Source organism: Cervus elaphus, chromosome X (assembly GCF_910594005.1).
Source record: "Cervus elaphus chromosome X, mCerEla1.1, whole genome shotgun sequence".
In the NCBI taxonomy this organism is placed as follows: Eukaryota; Metazoa; Chordata; class Mammalia; order Artiodactyla; family Cervidae; genus Cervus; species Cervus elaphus.
Genome location: NC_057848.1, coordinates 59,813,884 through 59,830,980, shown reverse-complemented (window position 1 = coordinate 59,830,980; position 17,097 = coordinate 59,813,884). Strand labels below are relative to the sequence as shown.

Below are 17,097 nucleotides of genomic sequence, written 5' to 3'. Positions count from 1 at the left end.
TGTTTGCTTTGAGGTTTTCCATATACATCTTGCCTGAATCTGCTTCATGTTACCAGTAACTTAATTCTGGGGAGATATAAAAACGTTGCTCCTAGTGTAGCTCTATTTCTACTTCCCTTTCTTTTTCTCTACTTCCCTTTTTGTGCTACTTTTGTTATACATATCATGACTATATGTTATAAACCCAATAATACGTTCCCATAATTATTAGTAGTATAATAATTTTCTATCTATTAATGAAGCTGAGAGAAGAAAGAGGAGTGAGGATATATGTATAGTATTTGTTATTTTCCATTTGTGTGAGGTGATACCTCATTTTAGTTCTATTTTGCATTCCTCTAATAGTGATGTTGAGCATCTTTTCATGTGCTTATTGGCCATCTGTATGTCTTTTTCAGAGAAATTTCTACTTAGAAATGTCTGCTTATTTGACAGAAATGTCAAATCTGTTTTTGGACTGGATAGTTTTTTTGATATAGAGTTGTATGAGCTGTTTGTATATTTTGGAAATTAAGCCCTTGTCAGTCACATGGTTTACAAACATTTTCTCCCATTCTGTGGGTTGTCTTTTCTTTTTGTTAATGGTTTCCACTGCTGTTCAAAAACTTAAAAGTTTGGTTAGGTCCCATTTGTTTATTTTTGCTTTTATTTCTATTGCCTTGGGTGATTGACCTAAGAAAACATTGGTACAATTTATGTCAGAGAATGTTTTGCCTATGTTCTCTTCTAGGAGTTTTATGGTGTCCTGTATTATATTTAAGTCTTTAAGCCATATTGACTTATTTTTGTGTGTAGTGTAAGGGAGTGTTCTAACTTCATTGGTTTCCATGTGGCTGTCCAGCTTTCCCACACCATTTGCTGAAGAGACTGTCTATTCTCCATTTTATATTCTTGCCTCCTTTATAGAAGATTAATTGACCACAGGTATCTGGATTTATTTCTGGGATCTCATTCTAGGGATAGTTTTTTGAGACCAATGTTTGAAGTTTCTTCTGGCCCTCCTTAGTTGTGTCTTTCCCTGGTTCTAGCTGGCCTCTTGTGTAGCTTGTTGCTCTTAATTAAGAGGACCAGCCTCCTCTCAGTTTTTGTTGTTGTCGTTCATTCACTGAGTCATGTCCAACTCTTTGTGACCCCATGGACTGCAGCACTCCAGGCTCCTTTGTCCTCCACTATCTGTCAGAGTTTGCTCAAATTCATGTCCATTGAGTTGGTGATGCTACCTAAGCATCTCATCCTCTCTCGCCCCCTTCTCCTCCTGCCTTCAATCTTTCCCAGCATCCGGGTCTTTTCCAATGAGTCAGTTCAGCAGGTGGCCAAAGTAATGGAGCTTCAGCTTCAGCATCAGTCCTTCCAATGAATATTCAGAATTGATTTCCTTTAGAATTGACTGGTTGGATCTCCTTGAAGTCCAAGGGACTCTCAAGTCTTCTCCAACACCACAGTTCAAAAGTATCTATTATTCAGCGCTCAGCTTTCTTTATGGTCCAACTCTCACATCCATACATGACTACTGGAAACACTATAGCTTTGACTATATATATATATATATCTTTGTAGGCAAAGTGATATCTCTGCTTTTTAATATACTGTCTAGGTTTGTCATAGCTTTTCTTCCAAGGAGCAAGTGTCTTAATTTCATGACTGCAGTTACTGTCCACAGTGATTTTGGAGCCCAAGAAAATAAAATCTGCCAGTTTCCATTTTTTCCCCATTTATTTGCCATGAGGTTATGGGACTGGATGCCATGATCTTAGTTTTTTTTAATGTTGAGTTTCAAGCCAACTTTTTCACTCTCTTCTTTCACCATCATCAAGAGGTTCTTTAGTTCCTCTTCACTTTCTGCCATTAGAGTGTTATCATCTGCATATCTGAGGTTGCTGATATTTCTCCCAGCAATCTTGATTCCAGCTTGTGATTCATTCAGCCCAGCATTTCACATGATGTATTCTGCATGTAAGTTAAATAAGCTGGATGACAATATACAGCTTTGTTGTACTCCTTTTGCAGTTTTGAACCAGTCAGTTGTTCCATGTCCATTTCTAACTGTTGCTTCTCATACTGCATACAGGCTTCTGAGGAGACAGGTAAGGTGTTCCAGTACTCCCATCTCTTTAAGAATTTTGCACAGTTTGTTGTGATCCACAGAGTCAAAGGCTTTAGCATAGTCAATGAAGCAAAAGTAGATGTTTCTCTGGAATTTCCTTGCTTTCTCCATGTTCCAACGAATGTTGGCAATTTGTTCTCTGGTTCCTCTGCCTCTTCAAAACCCAGCTTGTACATCTGGAAGTTCTTGGTTCATATGCTCCTGAAGCCCAGCTTGAAGGATTTTGAGCATAACCTTGCTAGCATGTGAAATGAACTCAACTGTATGGTAGTTTGAACATTCTCTGGCATTGTCTTTCTTTGGGATTGGAATGAAAACTGACCTTTTCCAGTCCTGTAACCCCACCACTCAGTTTTCCAAATTTGCTGACATATTGAGTGCAGCACTTTCACAGCATCATCTTGTAGGATTTGAAATAGCTCAACTGGATCCCATCACCTCCAGTAGCTTTGTTTGTAGTGATGCTTCCTAAGGCCCACTAGACTTCACATTCCAGGATGTCTGGCTCTAGGTGAGTGACCACACCATCGTGGTTATCTGGGTCATTAAGATCTTTTTTTGTATAGTTCTTCTGTATATTCCTGCTACCTCTTCTTATTCTCTTATGCTTCTGTTAGGTCCTTGCTTTTAGATCCTAAACTTTTTACCACTTTTATATTGTCTCAGTTTACAATTCTTCCACTTAGAAGCTGTGTTATCCAGGGTTATTCACTTCACTTTTTATTTTTTTATTTTTTTTTTTATATTTATTTATTTTATTTATTTATTTGGCTGTTCCCAGCCTTAGCTGCAGCATGTGGGATCAAGTTCCCTGACCAGGGATTGAACCCTGGCCCCCTGCATTGGGAGCACAGAGTCTTAGCCTCTAGACCACCAGGGAAGTCCCTCACTTCACTTTTTAAAACATTATTTATTTTAATTGGAGGCTAATTGCTTTACAATATTGTGGTGATTTTTGCTATACATTGACATGAATCAGCCATGGGTGTACATGTGATCCCCCGACCTGAACCCCCCTCACACCTCCCTCCACATCCCATCCCTCAGGGTTGTCACAGTGCACCGGCTTTGAGTGCCCTGTTTCATGCATCGAACTTGGACTGGTCATCTATTTCACATATGTTTCACATACATGTTTCAATGCTATTCTCTCAAATCATCTCACCCTCACCTTCTCCCACAGAGTCCAAAAGTCTTTTCTTTATATCTGTGTCTCTTTTGCTGTCTCATATATAGGGTCGTCATTACCATCTTTCTAAATTCCATATATGCGTTAATATACTGTATTGGTATTTTTCTTTCTGACTTACTTCACTCTGTATAATAGGCTCCAGTTTCATCTACCTCTTTAGAACTGACTCAAATGCATTCTTTTTAATAGCTGAGTAATATTCCATTAGGTATATGTACCACAACTTTCTTATCCATTTGTCTGCCGATGGACATCTAGGTTGCTTCCATTTTCTAGCTATTGTAAACAGGATTCACTTCACTTTTAAACGTTAGTTTTCTCACTTGTAAAATGAAAATAAAACCACCTAGCTTTCCAGGTTGGTGTGAGAAGTCAATGAAACAGTGTGCACAAGGTACCCGGCAAGGTAGTTGCTGTCACTCCTCATTTGTACTTTATTCATCTTCTACCAGCTACTTGTTGTTTTTTTAGAAAAAAATCATGCACTATTTCAAGCACACAAAGAGCAGAGAGAAAATAAAGTACACCCACATTCCCACCATTCAGCTTAAGAAGCAAATTATAGCAGCAATTGGAGCCCTGTGCATACTTTCCAATATTTCCTGCTCCTCCTTTGCTCCCTCCCCCAAGGGAACGCCAGTCTTGAATTTGTTTTGATTATTTCCAGGAATGTCTTCATACTTTACTACTTATCTTCATTAAAGACAAAATGGTTCAGAGGCATTTTTCCTGTGATGCATACTTAAACATCCTGTGTGGATAAGGGTACATTTCTTAATACCTATAAAAAGATATCCCCATCATGTTAGCTTGCCATTTATAGGAGTACATATTCTCTTTTTTCTGATCCAAGAATAGCAATTCTGAATAAATACCAGAAAGAAATGGTGTACCTCAGATGGCAGATTTTTGTAATGTTTAGAGAATTTTGTCTTAAAAAAATTATTTATATTTATTTATTTTTGTTTTTATTGGAGTATAGTTGCTTTACACTGTTGTGTTAGTTTCGGCTATACAACAAAGTGAATCAAGTGCATGTAAATATATATCCCCTATTCTTTGGATTTCCTTCCCATGGAGGCCATACAGAGTATTGAATAGAGGTCCCTGTGCTATACAATAGGTTCTCATTAGTTATCTGTTTTATCCATGGTATCAGTAGTGTATACATGTCAATGCCAACCTTCCAGTTCATCCCACCCATCCCTCCCCTGTTGATGTCCATTCGTTTGTTCTCTTTATCTGTCTCTATTTCTGCTTTACAAATAAGTTCATCTGTATCATTTTTCTAGATTCCACATATAAGCAATATTATTTGATACCGTAAGTCCCCTCCATACAAACAAGTTCCATTCTGAGAATACATTTGTAAGTCCAATTTGTTCATAAATCCAACAAAGTTAGCCTAGGTACCCAACTAACACAATCAGCTATATAGTACTGTACTGTAGTAGGTTTATAATACATTTCACACAAATAATACATAAAATACAAACACAAAAAATAAAAACATTTTAAATCTTACAGTACAGTACCCTGAAAAGCACAGTAGTACAGTACGACAGCTGGCATACAGGAGCTGGCATCGAGCGGACAGGCAAGATGAGTTACTGACCGGAGGACAAAGAGGAGGTGGGAGATGGTAGAGCAATAGGAGATGGAGGGTAACGTGCAATTTCACTCATGCCTGATGTTGATGGCACAGGTTCTGGTTCCTTGCTGGATTCAATTCTATTCACCCTCTTGAAAAACCAATCCAGTGATGTCTGGGTAGCAGCTCTTTTTTTTTCTTTCTTGTCAGAGATGCCACGGTAGCTCTGGATTGCAGTCTGAATGGCTGCTGCAACCTTTGTGTACTGTTCTACGTTTGGGTCCTGTGACTAACAGAGCCTCCTCAAATAAAGAAAATCCCCTTGCCTTTTCCTGCGTCGTGAAGTTATTCAGTTCCGCAGTTACTTCTTCTTCCTCTTGTCTCCCTTCATCCTTTCTCTGGGCCCCCATTTCCAACAGGTCTTCATTAGCAACCGCCACGTTCACATCTTTGAAAGTTCGCAACTGAAGAATTTTCTCTTGTAATTCTGTGTGCTGAAATGGTACTGAGTTTGTATTTATCCATGTTAGGAATTTAAAATATAAATAACAGTAGAGATTCCTTCAAACATTATGATTAAAAATTTGTTCCACAATTAATATAAAGATTCTCAACTTTCGGGGGAAAATTACTGTATCCTATTGGCTTGATTTTGGTTAATGATTTTTTTCATTGAAGTATAGTTATTTACAATATTCCATGTTTACAGCAAAGTGATTCAGCGTATATGTGTGTGTGTGTGCATGTGTGCTAAATCGCCTCAGTCGTGTCCAACTCTGTGCAACCCTATGGACTGTAGCCCGCCAGGCTCTTCTGTCCATGGGATTCTCCACGCGACAATACTGAAGTGGGTTGCCATGCCCTCCTCCAGGGGATCTTCCTGACCAAGTGATCGAACCTGCAGTCTCTTATGTCTCCTGCATTGGGAGGCAGGTTTTTTACCACTCGGGGCACGTGGGAAGCCCCAAGTTTTTGATTCTTTTTCATTATAGGTTATTACAAAATACCGAATATAGCTCCCTGTGCTATATCATAGCTCCTTATTTATCTATTTTACATATGGTTAGTGATTTTTTTGAGAATTTTATAATATCACTTGAATTGATGGAAGACTTACTGGAGTCCCATAGAACTGAATTTTTATCTTAGTAACTTATTTACATGTAAGGAATGAAAATTAAAATACTTGGGATTATCCTCAATGGTGTTTCTAATATAATCTCAGCTATTTTTTTAGGCATCCTGTGATAACTTATGCTGACATACTAGAGGCAAAGCATAGTTGAATGAAAATTCAAATTAAAATCGTGTTTTACATGAAGGTTTCAGCTGAAATAGGGACACTGCTGGATTTCTGCTAAAGCTGTCGGTATTTAGCAGCTGGACAATCACAAGGGCTTCCCTTGTGGCTCAGTTGGTAAAGAATCTGCGGAGGCCTGAGTTCGATCCCTGGATTGGGAAGATCCCCTGGAGAAGGAAAAGGCTACCCACTCCAGTATTCTGGCCTGGAAAATTCCATGGACTGTGTAGTCCATGGGGCCGCAAAGAGTTGGACACAACTGAGCGACTTTCACTTTCACTCACTAATCACCGAGTCAGAGCAAGCCAGTCAGGTGAACATCTTGCTTTCTGCCAGCAGGTGGCAGTAGCATATTAGAAATGTTTATGACGATCGGCACTGAGCCCACACACAGAGCCTTAAAATGCTATGATCGTGTGTTGGTACCTTGTGAAAAGTGCAGTAAGCCATTTTCTGGATTTCGAGATATAAAGCGGACCCCAACCTTGATATGTTCCCCATATTTACATATATTTGAATGACTGGCCCGGTCTTTTGCTCTGCCCTGGGTGAGGTCTTTTGGGATTTCCCCTCTCTCTCCCCTTCTGGCTTGCTATTGTAGCTCTTGTTTCTTTCTGGGAGTAACTTCACCCTTACAAAAATACCCACTTCTCTCCCGTGCTTCAGTGTGGCATCCATTCTTTTTCACGAGGGAGAGAGACCCGGTGTGAACTGACAGAGTAGAGAGAGGAAGAGAGAGCATGGAGGCAGATCTGGACCTCACTTCCGGCTCTACTGTGGCAACTACCACAAACACCACGTGTCCTTTTCCTCTTGTTAGTTTTATTCACTCTCTTGTTTACCATTGTTGTCAGCAGTGAAGACTTTGAGAAAAACCCAGAGCTGTGTACTTGCTTCCGGGACGTAAAACATAGGGAAAATTCTGAGACCAGATTCTGTTCTGTCTTTGAGGAACCAGGGAAGGGAGCAAGTGAGACTAATCACAAACAAAAAGTGGTGGGGACAGGAAAGCAGCAGGCAGCCTAGATTCTGGGACTGGATTAGTGAAAACAGGGCTAAGTGAGATCCACCCCACCCAGTGGGAGTGGTATCCCCGGGACTTCCCACTGGCCAGACCCAGCCTCCCAGCACCTCATGTCTCACCACCCCTTTCCCGACTACAGCGATTCCCAAGAAAGGCTGGTGCGAGAGAGTGAGGCCAAAAGGGGGGGAAGCCTGACCCTTTTCTAGCTGCTTTAGATGGAGTTATCATCACTCGAAGTAAAAATCTATGCAGAGAGTCTACAGAAACACTGTCAGATGAGATAGTTGAGCCCTGTACTGTCGTTATAATGTACAATTTTCTTGAGTTTTCCAGCCCAACCCAGAATGTGCCAAAGCCCCATCCACCGTGTGCATTCTGTGAGATAAGGTTATATTGAGTTGCAAACAACATTCACACATTGAAAACTGCTTCTGTTGTATTACATCACACATACAGAACTTGTTAAACTCAAAAGACATTTCAAATAGGCTGTATAAAAGTTAAAAGCTGTATTTGAAAGACAGATTGTGTTTTGGTATAGTGATATATATTTGCATATTATATTTGTGTATAATGATATTAATTTGTGCATTAGATTTATTTGGTTAAGTAAAATGTGTCTTTGAGGATCTATTTATCATAATGGGCAGTGACTTTAAGATAATTTTGTTCTTTTGTTGCAATAGTCAAATGTTATTTTTTCCCCAATAACCAGTGTTTTATTCTGACACAGTGATCTCATGTTATATTGGGAAAATTAAAGAAATTCTTTTGTAGTATTTGACAAGCCTAGAAGTTAGAATGCTGCATGGAAAGTAGTAAAATACACATTAACATTTGCTTTTAATTGTTGTAACCCTTGTATCAATTTGAGTAGAACATTGAGGATGCGGTAGTTATTTAGTCATGGAAAGGAAAAATAAGACTTGTTTACCAAATTGAAAAGAAATTATGAATGCGATTTTCTTAAAATTACATTTCTACTCAAATGCACTCTCCTACTTCGAGTTATTTTCCTAATTATATTTTATATGTGATGATTTTTTTCTAAGTTTAAGCCAATCTGACCCAAAGGCAGGCTAACTTAGGTGTTTCCCTAGTGACTTGCATTAAGCACTATTTTAAAAAAAAATTTTATTGAAATATAGTTGATTTACAATGTTGTGTTAGTTTCAAGTGTATAGCAAAGTGATTCAGTTATACGTATAGATACATATTCTTTTTCATATTCTTTCCCATTGAGGTTTATCACAGGATATTGAATATAGTGCTGTATAGTAAGACCTTGTTGTTCATCTACTTCATATATAGTAGTTTGTATCTGCTAATCCAGACTCCTAATTTATCCTTTCCCCACCCTGTTACCCCTTTAGTAACCATAAGTTTATTTGTTTTCTATGTGAGTTTGTTTTGTAAACAAGGTCATTTGTATCATATTTTAGATTCCACATATATGTGATATATGATATTTGTCTATACGATTTACTTCACTTAGTATTATAATTTCTAAGTCCAAAGGACTATTTCTTATAGAAGTTCTCCCTGTGTTATTCAAGTCAATTCAGCCCCCACCCTCCTTTTATTCATGATTTAGACCTCAGAGATGGCCCATGCCATTGCTGTGTTCCACATCAAGCATCAGATGGTACTGATTTCCAACAGACTTGGGTATGAACCCCAACTTAGCTATTTACTTGCTTTCACTCATCCTTCCTGAGTCTTATGTTTCTTGTCTGTAAAATGAAGATAACACCTGTGTGAAAATGTTTTAGTGAATATTAAACAAGAACAAATGCATGCAAAGACTTAGCATGAAGCAATAGCCTTATAAACCTCAATATTTAAGCTTCACGATTTTAGTAGGAAGTAGGTTTTATCTCTGTTTTACAGATGAGTCAGCTGAGGTTGGTAACTGATCCAGGGTCACCAAATTTGTTTTATGATTTCAAGTCCAGGGCACTTCAATCCCCTTGGCTGCTTCTGGACCAAGACTGCAGAAACTGATAAAACAGGCAGCACTGATGGTTAGGTGTGACCACTCAGATGAGCTCTAGCTGCCGTGAAGGTGCAATTCCCAATTCTTTTTCCTCTGACATTCCTTTAATTCTGTGTGATTCAAGGTTTCTGTTTAACAACTGAAACTCCATTCTTTTCTCTCCTGCTCACAAAAGCCCAGGGAGAGGGAGAGTGTTTATAGTAGGATTAACCTGCAACCCACCCCACCCCAACTCCCTAGCATGTTATCACTGATAGTGAGTTTCTTTGAACACAAAACAACTTATTCCAACATGCCATAGTCAGAAAGTGCTGCGTAAGATGTATTCTAGGGAGAATAAATAGGTCATTTGGTAGTACAGGGTTCCTGTTGGAGAGTGATGAGAAGATTGGTGGGGTCAGTGGGAGTCTAAAAAGTTAAGAATTGATCTCTCAGGCAATTGGAGGTTTTTAAGTAGGAAAGCAACAGGAGTGGTGGTCTGCAGGGGGTTTCAGAAACCAGAAAGCCTGGAAGCCAGGGGATCCACTGAACTATTGAAGTGAACTAGACTGAATGAGATGAAGGCCTGAACTAAGTCAGTGGCAGTGGGAATGGAAAGGAATGAACAGGTACAAGAAGGCTTGTGATGGATTGGATATGCATGGGTGAGCAAGGAAGGAGAGGGGTCAAGTGATAAAGCAGATTTCCTTCTTTAATTCTATTTTGCAGAAATGTGAACTATAATGATCTTGCAGCCCTAGGACTCAGAATCCAGATGGAGGAAAGGAGAAAATCCAGAATGTGCTGAAGGGCAGGGAAAACCCAAGGTTACACATTGGCAGGACATGGTTCCTAAGAGGTTTTTTTTGTCACCACCACTTGGCATGTGGGATCTTAGTTCCCCAACCATGGATGGAACCTATACCCCCTGCCAGGGAAGCTCAGAGTCTTAACCACTGGACTGCCACGGAATTCCCTACAGTCCTTTTTTTATTTTTGGCCGAGTTATTTGGGTAACCTGCTGCATGTTTTCAGATCCTAGGCTAAGTGACTTTGTGATTAGTCATAGAGACATGCTGCTGTCTGAATTTAGGACTTGATTCTGGAACATTGCAAGTGATGTTCTGGTGATAGAGAGCACTTGGTGAGTTATTCTCTTTGGCATCTCGCCAGCCAGTAACTAAATGTTTGCAGGGACTCAGAAAAGACTTTCCGAACCTGACATTAAGATCATCTGATAGATGGTACACCCCATGACTCTGGGTATAGGCTTCCTTAAGGGCAGAGATTTTTGTTTTCTTCACAGCTGTATTCCCAACAGAGAACAGAACCTGTCACTTAGTAGATGCTCAATAAATAATTGTTGGATGAGGAAACGAAGCCAGGGGTCATGAGTGCCTGGCTCACCACTGTACCGTGTTGCGTGCCATGCTGATAGAGTTGAGTTGAAATGCGTTGGACAGCATTTGGGCTGGTGACACAAAATTTATTTGGTTTTATATGCTGTGAAATACAGGACAATCATGTTCAGCCGATAGCTCTTTACATGGAATATTAAGCAATAACAAAACTATATTCGTCCTTTTGCCAGTGATGATCTGGAACGATTTATGGAAAATCAAGGTGCGTCCAGTCCAGGTATCCTCATTTTAACAACAAGCCTCAGCAAACCTTTCATGCGACTGGAAAAGTATGTTACACTCTTGCAAGAGTTGGAACGGCATATGGAGGTAAGGGAAGGTGAACTGTTTTAAGCTCACATACAAAGTATGGACCTCTGCTATGGAGGCAGCAGCCAGTCTGCCTCCAAACTAGCCTTGGTGAGGAGTTCAGGAAAAATCTTGGTTTCAAAATTACTTGATCCAGTGTTCCCTCTTCCTGGGCTTTTAGTTTTCCTCTTTATGCAACAAGATAAAAAGGGGACTTTTTTTTTCCCTCTGAAGATTTTTAAATTTTTGGACTTATTTTTATCAATTTTTTTCTAACTTTATTTTTGAGGTATGACTGACCAATAAAAACTGTATACATTTAGATTGTATAACGTGACTTTTAAAAGGTATATAATGTGATTATTTATTATACACGTACTTTGTGAAATAATGATCATACAATCAAGTTAATTAGCACATCCACCACTTTTTTTGTGTGAGAACTTTTAATGCCTTTTTTTTTTTTAGCAACTTTCAAGTATACAATTCAGTGTTATTAACTATAGTCACCATGCTGTACATTAGATCCCCCAGATTTACTCATCTAATAACTGAAAGATACTCCCTCTTTATTATTAAATATTCATGGTCATTCTCCCTCCCCTCCCTTCTCCCAGCCTCGGTCTTGCTCACTGGTTGACTCAGATGGTGGTCCTACAGAGAGATCTTTTACCAAGAAATCTTCTGTTGCTCTGATATATGAACCAACTTTCTTGTGGGAGATAAACAAAGCAAATCAGCATCAGAAAATGCACAGAACTTTTTTTTTTATTATTATAGACAGGAGCATTTATCCCTAGGTCACTGCGGTCATTCAGCTTTCTGAGGCTAGATTACAGTGGAAGATTCTGGTATTTCTTGAAAGAAGAATAAATGGGTCCACTCTCAGTTTCTTTCTTTATGCAGCCAGACATCTCCATCAAAGTCCCCTTGCATTTTTTGCCTCAAGAGCCCAAATCCTCTTATTAAAAGCCAATCAACAGGGGTAGCTTCTTGAGTGGTTCTTGTGTGCTGGAGCCTGGGGGATGGGGTTGTGGGTGGGTGAGGGGGGCCTGGAGGCTGCATTTACCCTACTTGTTCTTCCTGTGTCTGGGGAAAGGTTTTGAGGTTTGAAAGGGTTTGAATATCTTTAAAGAAAAAGGTTGCATGCTGCCAGTCATGTCAGCATTTGTAAGGATTGAAAGTGTGTACTCTGAGCGAAACCACATTCTCAGGTTCTTTGACCTGCCAGAAATCTGCAGGCAGTGGGGAGCCAGTGAGTAATGCCAGCCAGAATGAAATTTCAGTTAGAGCCCGGCAAGGTGTTGAGCCCTGGATGGCTTTCCAAAAGCTAAACTAATTTTCTGAATTGTTTGAGGTTGGCCCCTCCTTGTTTCTCACAAAAATTCAGAAATGAGCGGCCTCAGGTTCCGTAACTGCTCAGTGCTGAAGTGCAAATATTAATACACACTTCACTGGAGGAGATAAAATCCCAGGTGCTCCTCCTGCCTGGATCCTCTGTTTTGGAGCCTGTTTCCACTCCTTCTCCATGTGCTGGTGGTCACCTGCCTTTGGCTGCCTTTCATTTCCCACTATGAGATTATACATACCCCAAGTATGAATTCACCATCTGGTAAGACACTTTATCCAGCTTTCTGATCACTGAGCATGGCTGCCGGCTCATGATAGAGTAACATTTGAACTTCGCAGTGGTCAGCTGATTTGGAGAAGGATGAGTTTATAAAGGAATACAACCTTTCTTTTCATAAGCAGTGCTGTTTTTGGCTTGGGTTAGACTCTTAGTCTACTCAGCTCTGTATTTTATCACCGGAGGCTGGTTGCACAGCAGATATCTTCCCATTACTCCTGCTGAAATTCAAAGCTTAGCTGGATCTCTCCCCAAGGAGTTCCACTTTCCTTTCATCAAGAGTTATGCAGGTGTGGACTCCTCAAAACCTTTTTTTTAAAAATGGCTGTTTATTCGTTCTGAAGCTAATTTGTTTTTTGACTGTACTGCCCAGCTTGTGGGATCTTAGTTCCCCAACCAGGGATTGAACTGTTGCTGCCTGCCTTGGAAGCACAGAGTCTTAACCACTGGACTGCCAGGGAAGCCCCTCAGAACCATTTTTGAACCTGTTCACTTTTGGGGATTGTAAGTCCTGTGAAACTGCAGATCAAATAAGCTTGCTGAAGAAGGAGCACATGGTATGAAATGGAATTTTTTCCTGTCCGCCAGGTTTAGTCTGCTGAAAGAAAATGGAGGGGGTTTAGCAGATGAGATTGGATTGATTTTTCTCTGAGCATCACTCAGTTTCCGCAGTTCCCTACCTCTTATCATTTACTAACAACACGACCTAATGATGACCCCAAATAATTATTATTTATTATCCACAGTATAGTAGCAAAAGGGGAAATGGAAACTCTTGCCTCAATAACCAAATACATGTTACCAAATATATAATGTATTCCGAACGGTCCTAATTTCTTTATCACCTAATCATTAGAGGTGCTGAGATTCCAAAGGCTCAAGTGCTGTCTTATTTTGTAATGTTGAAATTAGCATATAGCAAAACTGATTTTTTTCTTTGAGGTACAGTTCTATGACTTTTACCCCATGTATAGATTTGAGTTACCACCATCACTGATGCAATACACAACAGTTCCATCATCCCTCAAAATGTCGTCTTTTGATCTCTTTGCAGCCACACCTTCCTCCCACCCCACCCTCTGGCAACCACTGATTTGTTCTCCTTTAATACTGTTTTAAAATGTATTCTTTTGATAGGATACGCATCCAGATCACCAGGATATTCTGAAAGCAATCATAGCATTCAAAACTCTCATGGTAGGTGATGCTCTAAAATTATTATTCTCTATTTCGTAGTCTTTGTTTCTAAAACAGTGACTTGTGTGTAATGTTTCTTTCCTTTTGCAAAGGTCTTTGGAGTGGAAACAGTAAGCTCTAGTGACCGTATTGCAGTGATTGTTTCATTTAATGTTGTCTTCCAAACATCATGCTTACCTGTGAAAGGTTGCCAGGCTGAGGGTGTAAAGTCCTCACATTTGAAGTCTCTGCCACATTAAGCATGGCTGTGTAGGTGGGGGGTTTCCTTTTGTGTCTTTGTCTTTACCCCTGTGTTGCTCACCTTACGTCTGTGCAACTCGTCCTTCACTGATTGGCATCAATACTGGATTCATCTACTTATGCCAAAAGGTGTGAGTCTATTCTTTGCATAGGAAAAAGAAATCCTTCATCAAATCTAAAAGGAAAAAAAAAAAAACAGCTAAAATACAATTGCCGTATACAGATTGCTATCAAAGGTACCTTTATCTCAAATCTCGAGCATGATGGCTTAATGTCCTCTTGAAACCACTGATGTAAAACCTCTTGGTGGCATTTTAGGAGGAAAGTAAATGTTATTTGGGGTCATTGATTAAGTTAAGCTTCATTTTAGACATTTCCCTAGTGTTCCAAGTGATGGAGATCAATGTTCAGTTATTGATTCTTGCTGTAAGATTATGATGCAACTTTCACCGTCACCTCATTTTTGTTGCTGTTGGAAGATCTGTACCTGACATGTCTACAGTTAAATAGCAAGTTGAAGACCAGAGAGTAAGGTATCAGGTTAAACTTCCCGTGGAAGACAAAAAATGGTCAAATATTGGCTGTTTGATATGGTTCAACCTAATAGAACAGGCCACTGAAACCTGTGGCATTTGTTATTGTTATTTGTGTCCCCTTTCTTTTTTCCTGTGTAGGTTGAATATAACATGTCTCTTTTGAAAACAAATTAGTTCTAATCATTTTACATGTTGTACAAGTTACTTTGATGGTTATAGTATACTTATTCCCATTCCAGGTGCTTCAAAAATGTATCAATTTATTTCTTCAAGCTTCCATTTACCTGAAAGGAACAGCAGAGAGAGATTTTATAGAAAACACATCCCAAAATGCTATGACAGTCATTTGGAAACAGGACTATAACTAATCATATGCTTATTTTCATATTCAATTTGGATTGATTACTGTTAAATTATTTTAAGATAACTGCATTTTCAGAAACAGTGATATATATATATATATATATATATATATATATATATATATATATATAGTAACTATAGCCCACATATTGTTTCTTGGCTTGTATTTTCAATTTGTATTTGTGCAATTCAGTTGTATCTCTTTTTCTAATCCTTTTAAGGATAAAAATGAACTTAGTACTTTTTATAGCAACCTACTACTAGTCCCAAAACAAAGTGTAGGATGGTGCACATGTTTCATTATAAGATCAGTTTGAATCACTGTGACATAAGGAGTTTAATTTTCTCTTTTTCAATAACTCTTGGAGTCATTTTATAAATTAAGATGTTATTTGGTTGGAAACTGAGTTAGAAAAATAAGATTGCCTTGTAACTCAAAGCACTCTTCATGCAAAGATAGACAAGATGGAGGGGAGGTGGCGCCAACAGGATGCCAGGCAGCAGATCTGAATGTAGTGTCCCCATTTGATGTAATTCTGCTTATTTTCCCATACTCCTTGTGGGGAGGGAGAGGCAATCCCCTTCCACCAGTTTATCTTGATGTTTTGACAAAATGAGAAGTAGCTCTTCCTTACAAATGTCTGGGGACTCAGGGCTAGCGATTTAAGGTAGTAGACCTTTCTGTCTGTCCAGAATGGAGCTGGTGATGGGATTTGTGATGAACAACAGGGACTCAGTGGAAATCTGAGAGTCAAGAACCACATCTTATTTTAGTCTTGTTTTAGGTCTGTTTCGGAAGAATTCCTATTCCGTTATGTTCTGCTTTGGTTCTGTAGGGGCAGTGCCAAGATCTCAGAAAGAGAAAACAGCTGGAGCTGCAGATCCTTTCAGAACCTATTCAGGCATGGGAAGGGGACGATATTAAAACCTTGGGGAATGTGATCTTTATGTCACAAGTCATGGTGCAGTGTGGAACAAGTGAGGTAAGAGGTTTCACAGTTTGACACCACTTCTTCCATCTCTTATATGTTTCTTCCTTTATGTCTTCTCCCATTAAGATCAAACACTGGAACTTTCGCATCAGAAACTGAGGACCTCTTCTTTGCCCAGCCCTCTGCTTGGTGCTGTGGGAGGGAGTTAGGAGGAAAGAACAGCCATGATCTTGATCTCTGCCTTCAAAGTACTCATTAGAGACATGAAAACCCAAACTGCAACTGGAAAACAAATCAAAATAGTTCATGACAGATTGTGACATCCCAACAGTAGGTTCCATAGAAGTTCAGAGAGGGGAGAGAGCAAGGAAGGACTATATGGAGACAGGACCGGAGGAGGGGGCCATGAAGAGAAGATTTTGTAAGGGAGAGGTCCTTATTGTCTCAGGAGAGAGCAGGAACATGGCGGCCTTTGTTCTTCAGGGCACTTGATTGGGAGCAGAGGAAACCTCCCAGGCGGAGTGCAAGAGCGAGCTGATTGAGAGGCAGGTTGTGAAGAATGTTGGATGTCAGGCAAGGGTAGTTCAGATGGATGCAACAGGCAGCAGGAAACCATGCCAGGCCTGAGAGGTAGAGAAACACAATGAAAGAGCTGTTTATGACACCATCTGGCAGCCGTGCTGCTACTGCTAAGTCACTTCAGTCGTGTCCGACTCTGTGTGACCCCATCCCTGGGATTCTCCAGGCAAGAACACTGGAGTGGGTTGCCATTTCCTTCTCCAATGCATGAAAGTGAAAAGTGAAAGTGAAGTCGCTCAGTCGTGTCTGACTCTTCGCAACCCCACGGACTGCAGCCTACCAGGTTCCTCCGTCCATGGGATTTTCCAGGCAGGAGTACTGGAGTGGGGTGCCATTGCCTTCTCTGATCTGGCAGCCGTACATGTCCACTCAACTGGAGGGGATGGGGCTGGAGACAGGCTAGCTGGGTTGGAAAGTGGTAAGTAAGTACCCCCCGCCCAAGAAGGTGATGGTGGAGAGAATGAAACTTAAGGGGCAAGTCTGAGACCTGTTTGGAAAGGAAAGCCTATAGGAAGTGGTGATCCAGGGGCTAGAAGAGATGACAGATGTCATTTCAGACCTGGTAACTTTAAGTGATGGTTGGTATCCAGATGGAGGTGACTTGTAGGCAGGTGTTGAAAAGGTATAGAAATGTGGGTAGGAGGTCAGAGTTAGAGGCAGAGGCTTACATGTCGCTGACAGATGTGCTTTCTTGGGAAGTAAATGTCCAGAGAGAAGCACAAAGGCCT

At 40.0% G+C, this 17,097-nt stretch overlaps 1 protein-coding gene across 7 annotated transcripts in view; it reads left to right on the top strand.

Annotated features, from left to right (window-relative positions):
• Positions 1-17,097, top strand: part of ARHGEF6 (Rac/Cdc42 guanine nucleotide exchange factor 6) — a 116,183-nt gene that overhangs the window by 81,568 nt on the left and 17,518 nt on the right. For all 7 annotated transcript variants that reach the window (XM_043897862.1, XM_043897861.1, XM_043897860.1 and 4 more), the window contains 3 exons: positions 10,778-10,916; positions 13,660-13,719; positions 15,695-15,841. In XM_043897862.1, coding sequence (XP_043753797.1) covers positions 10,778-10,916; positions 13,660-13,719; positions 15,695-15,841 — 346 coding nt within the window. The remainder of the gene's footprint in view (positions 1-10,777; positions 10,917-13,659; positions 13,720-15,694; positions 15,842-17,097) is intronic.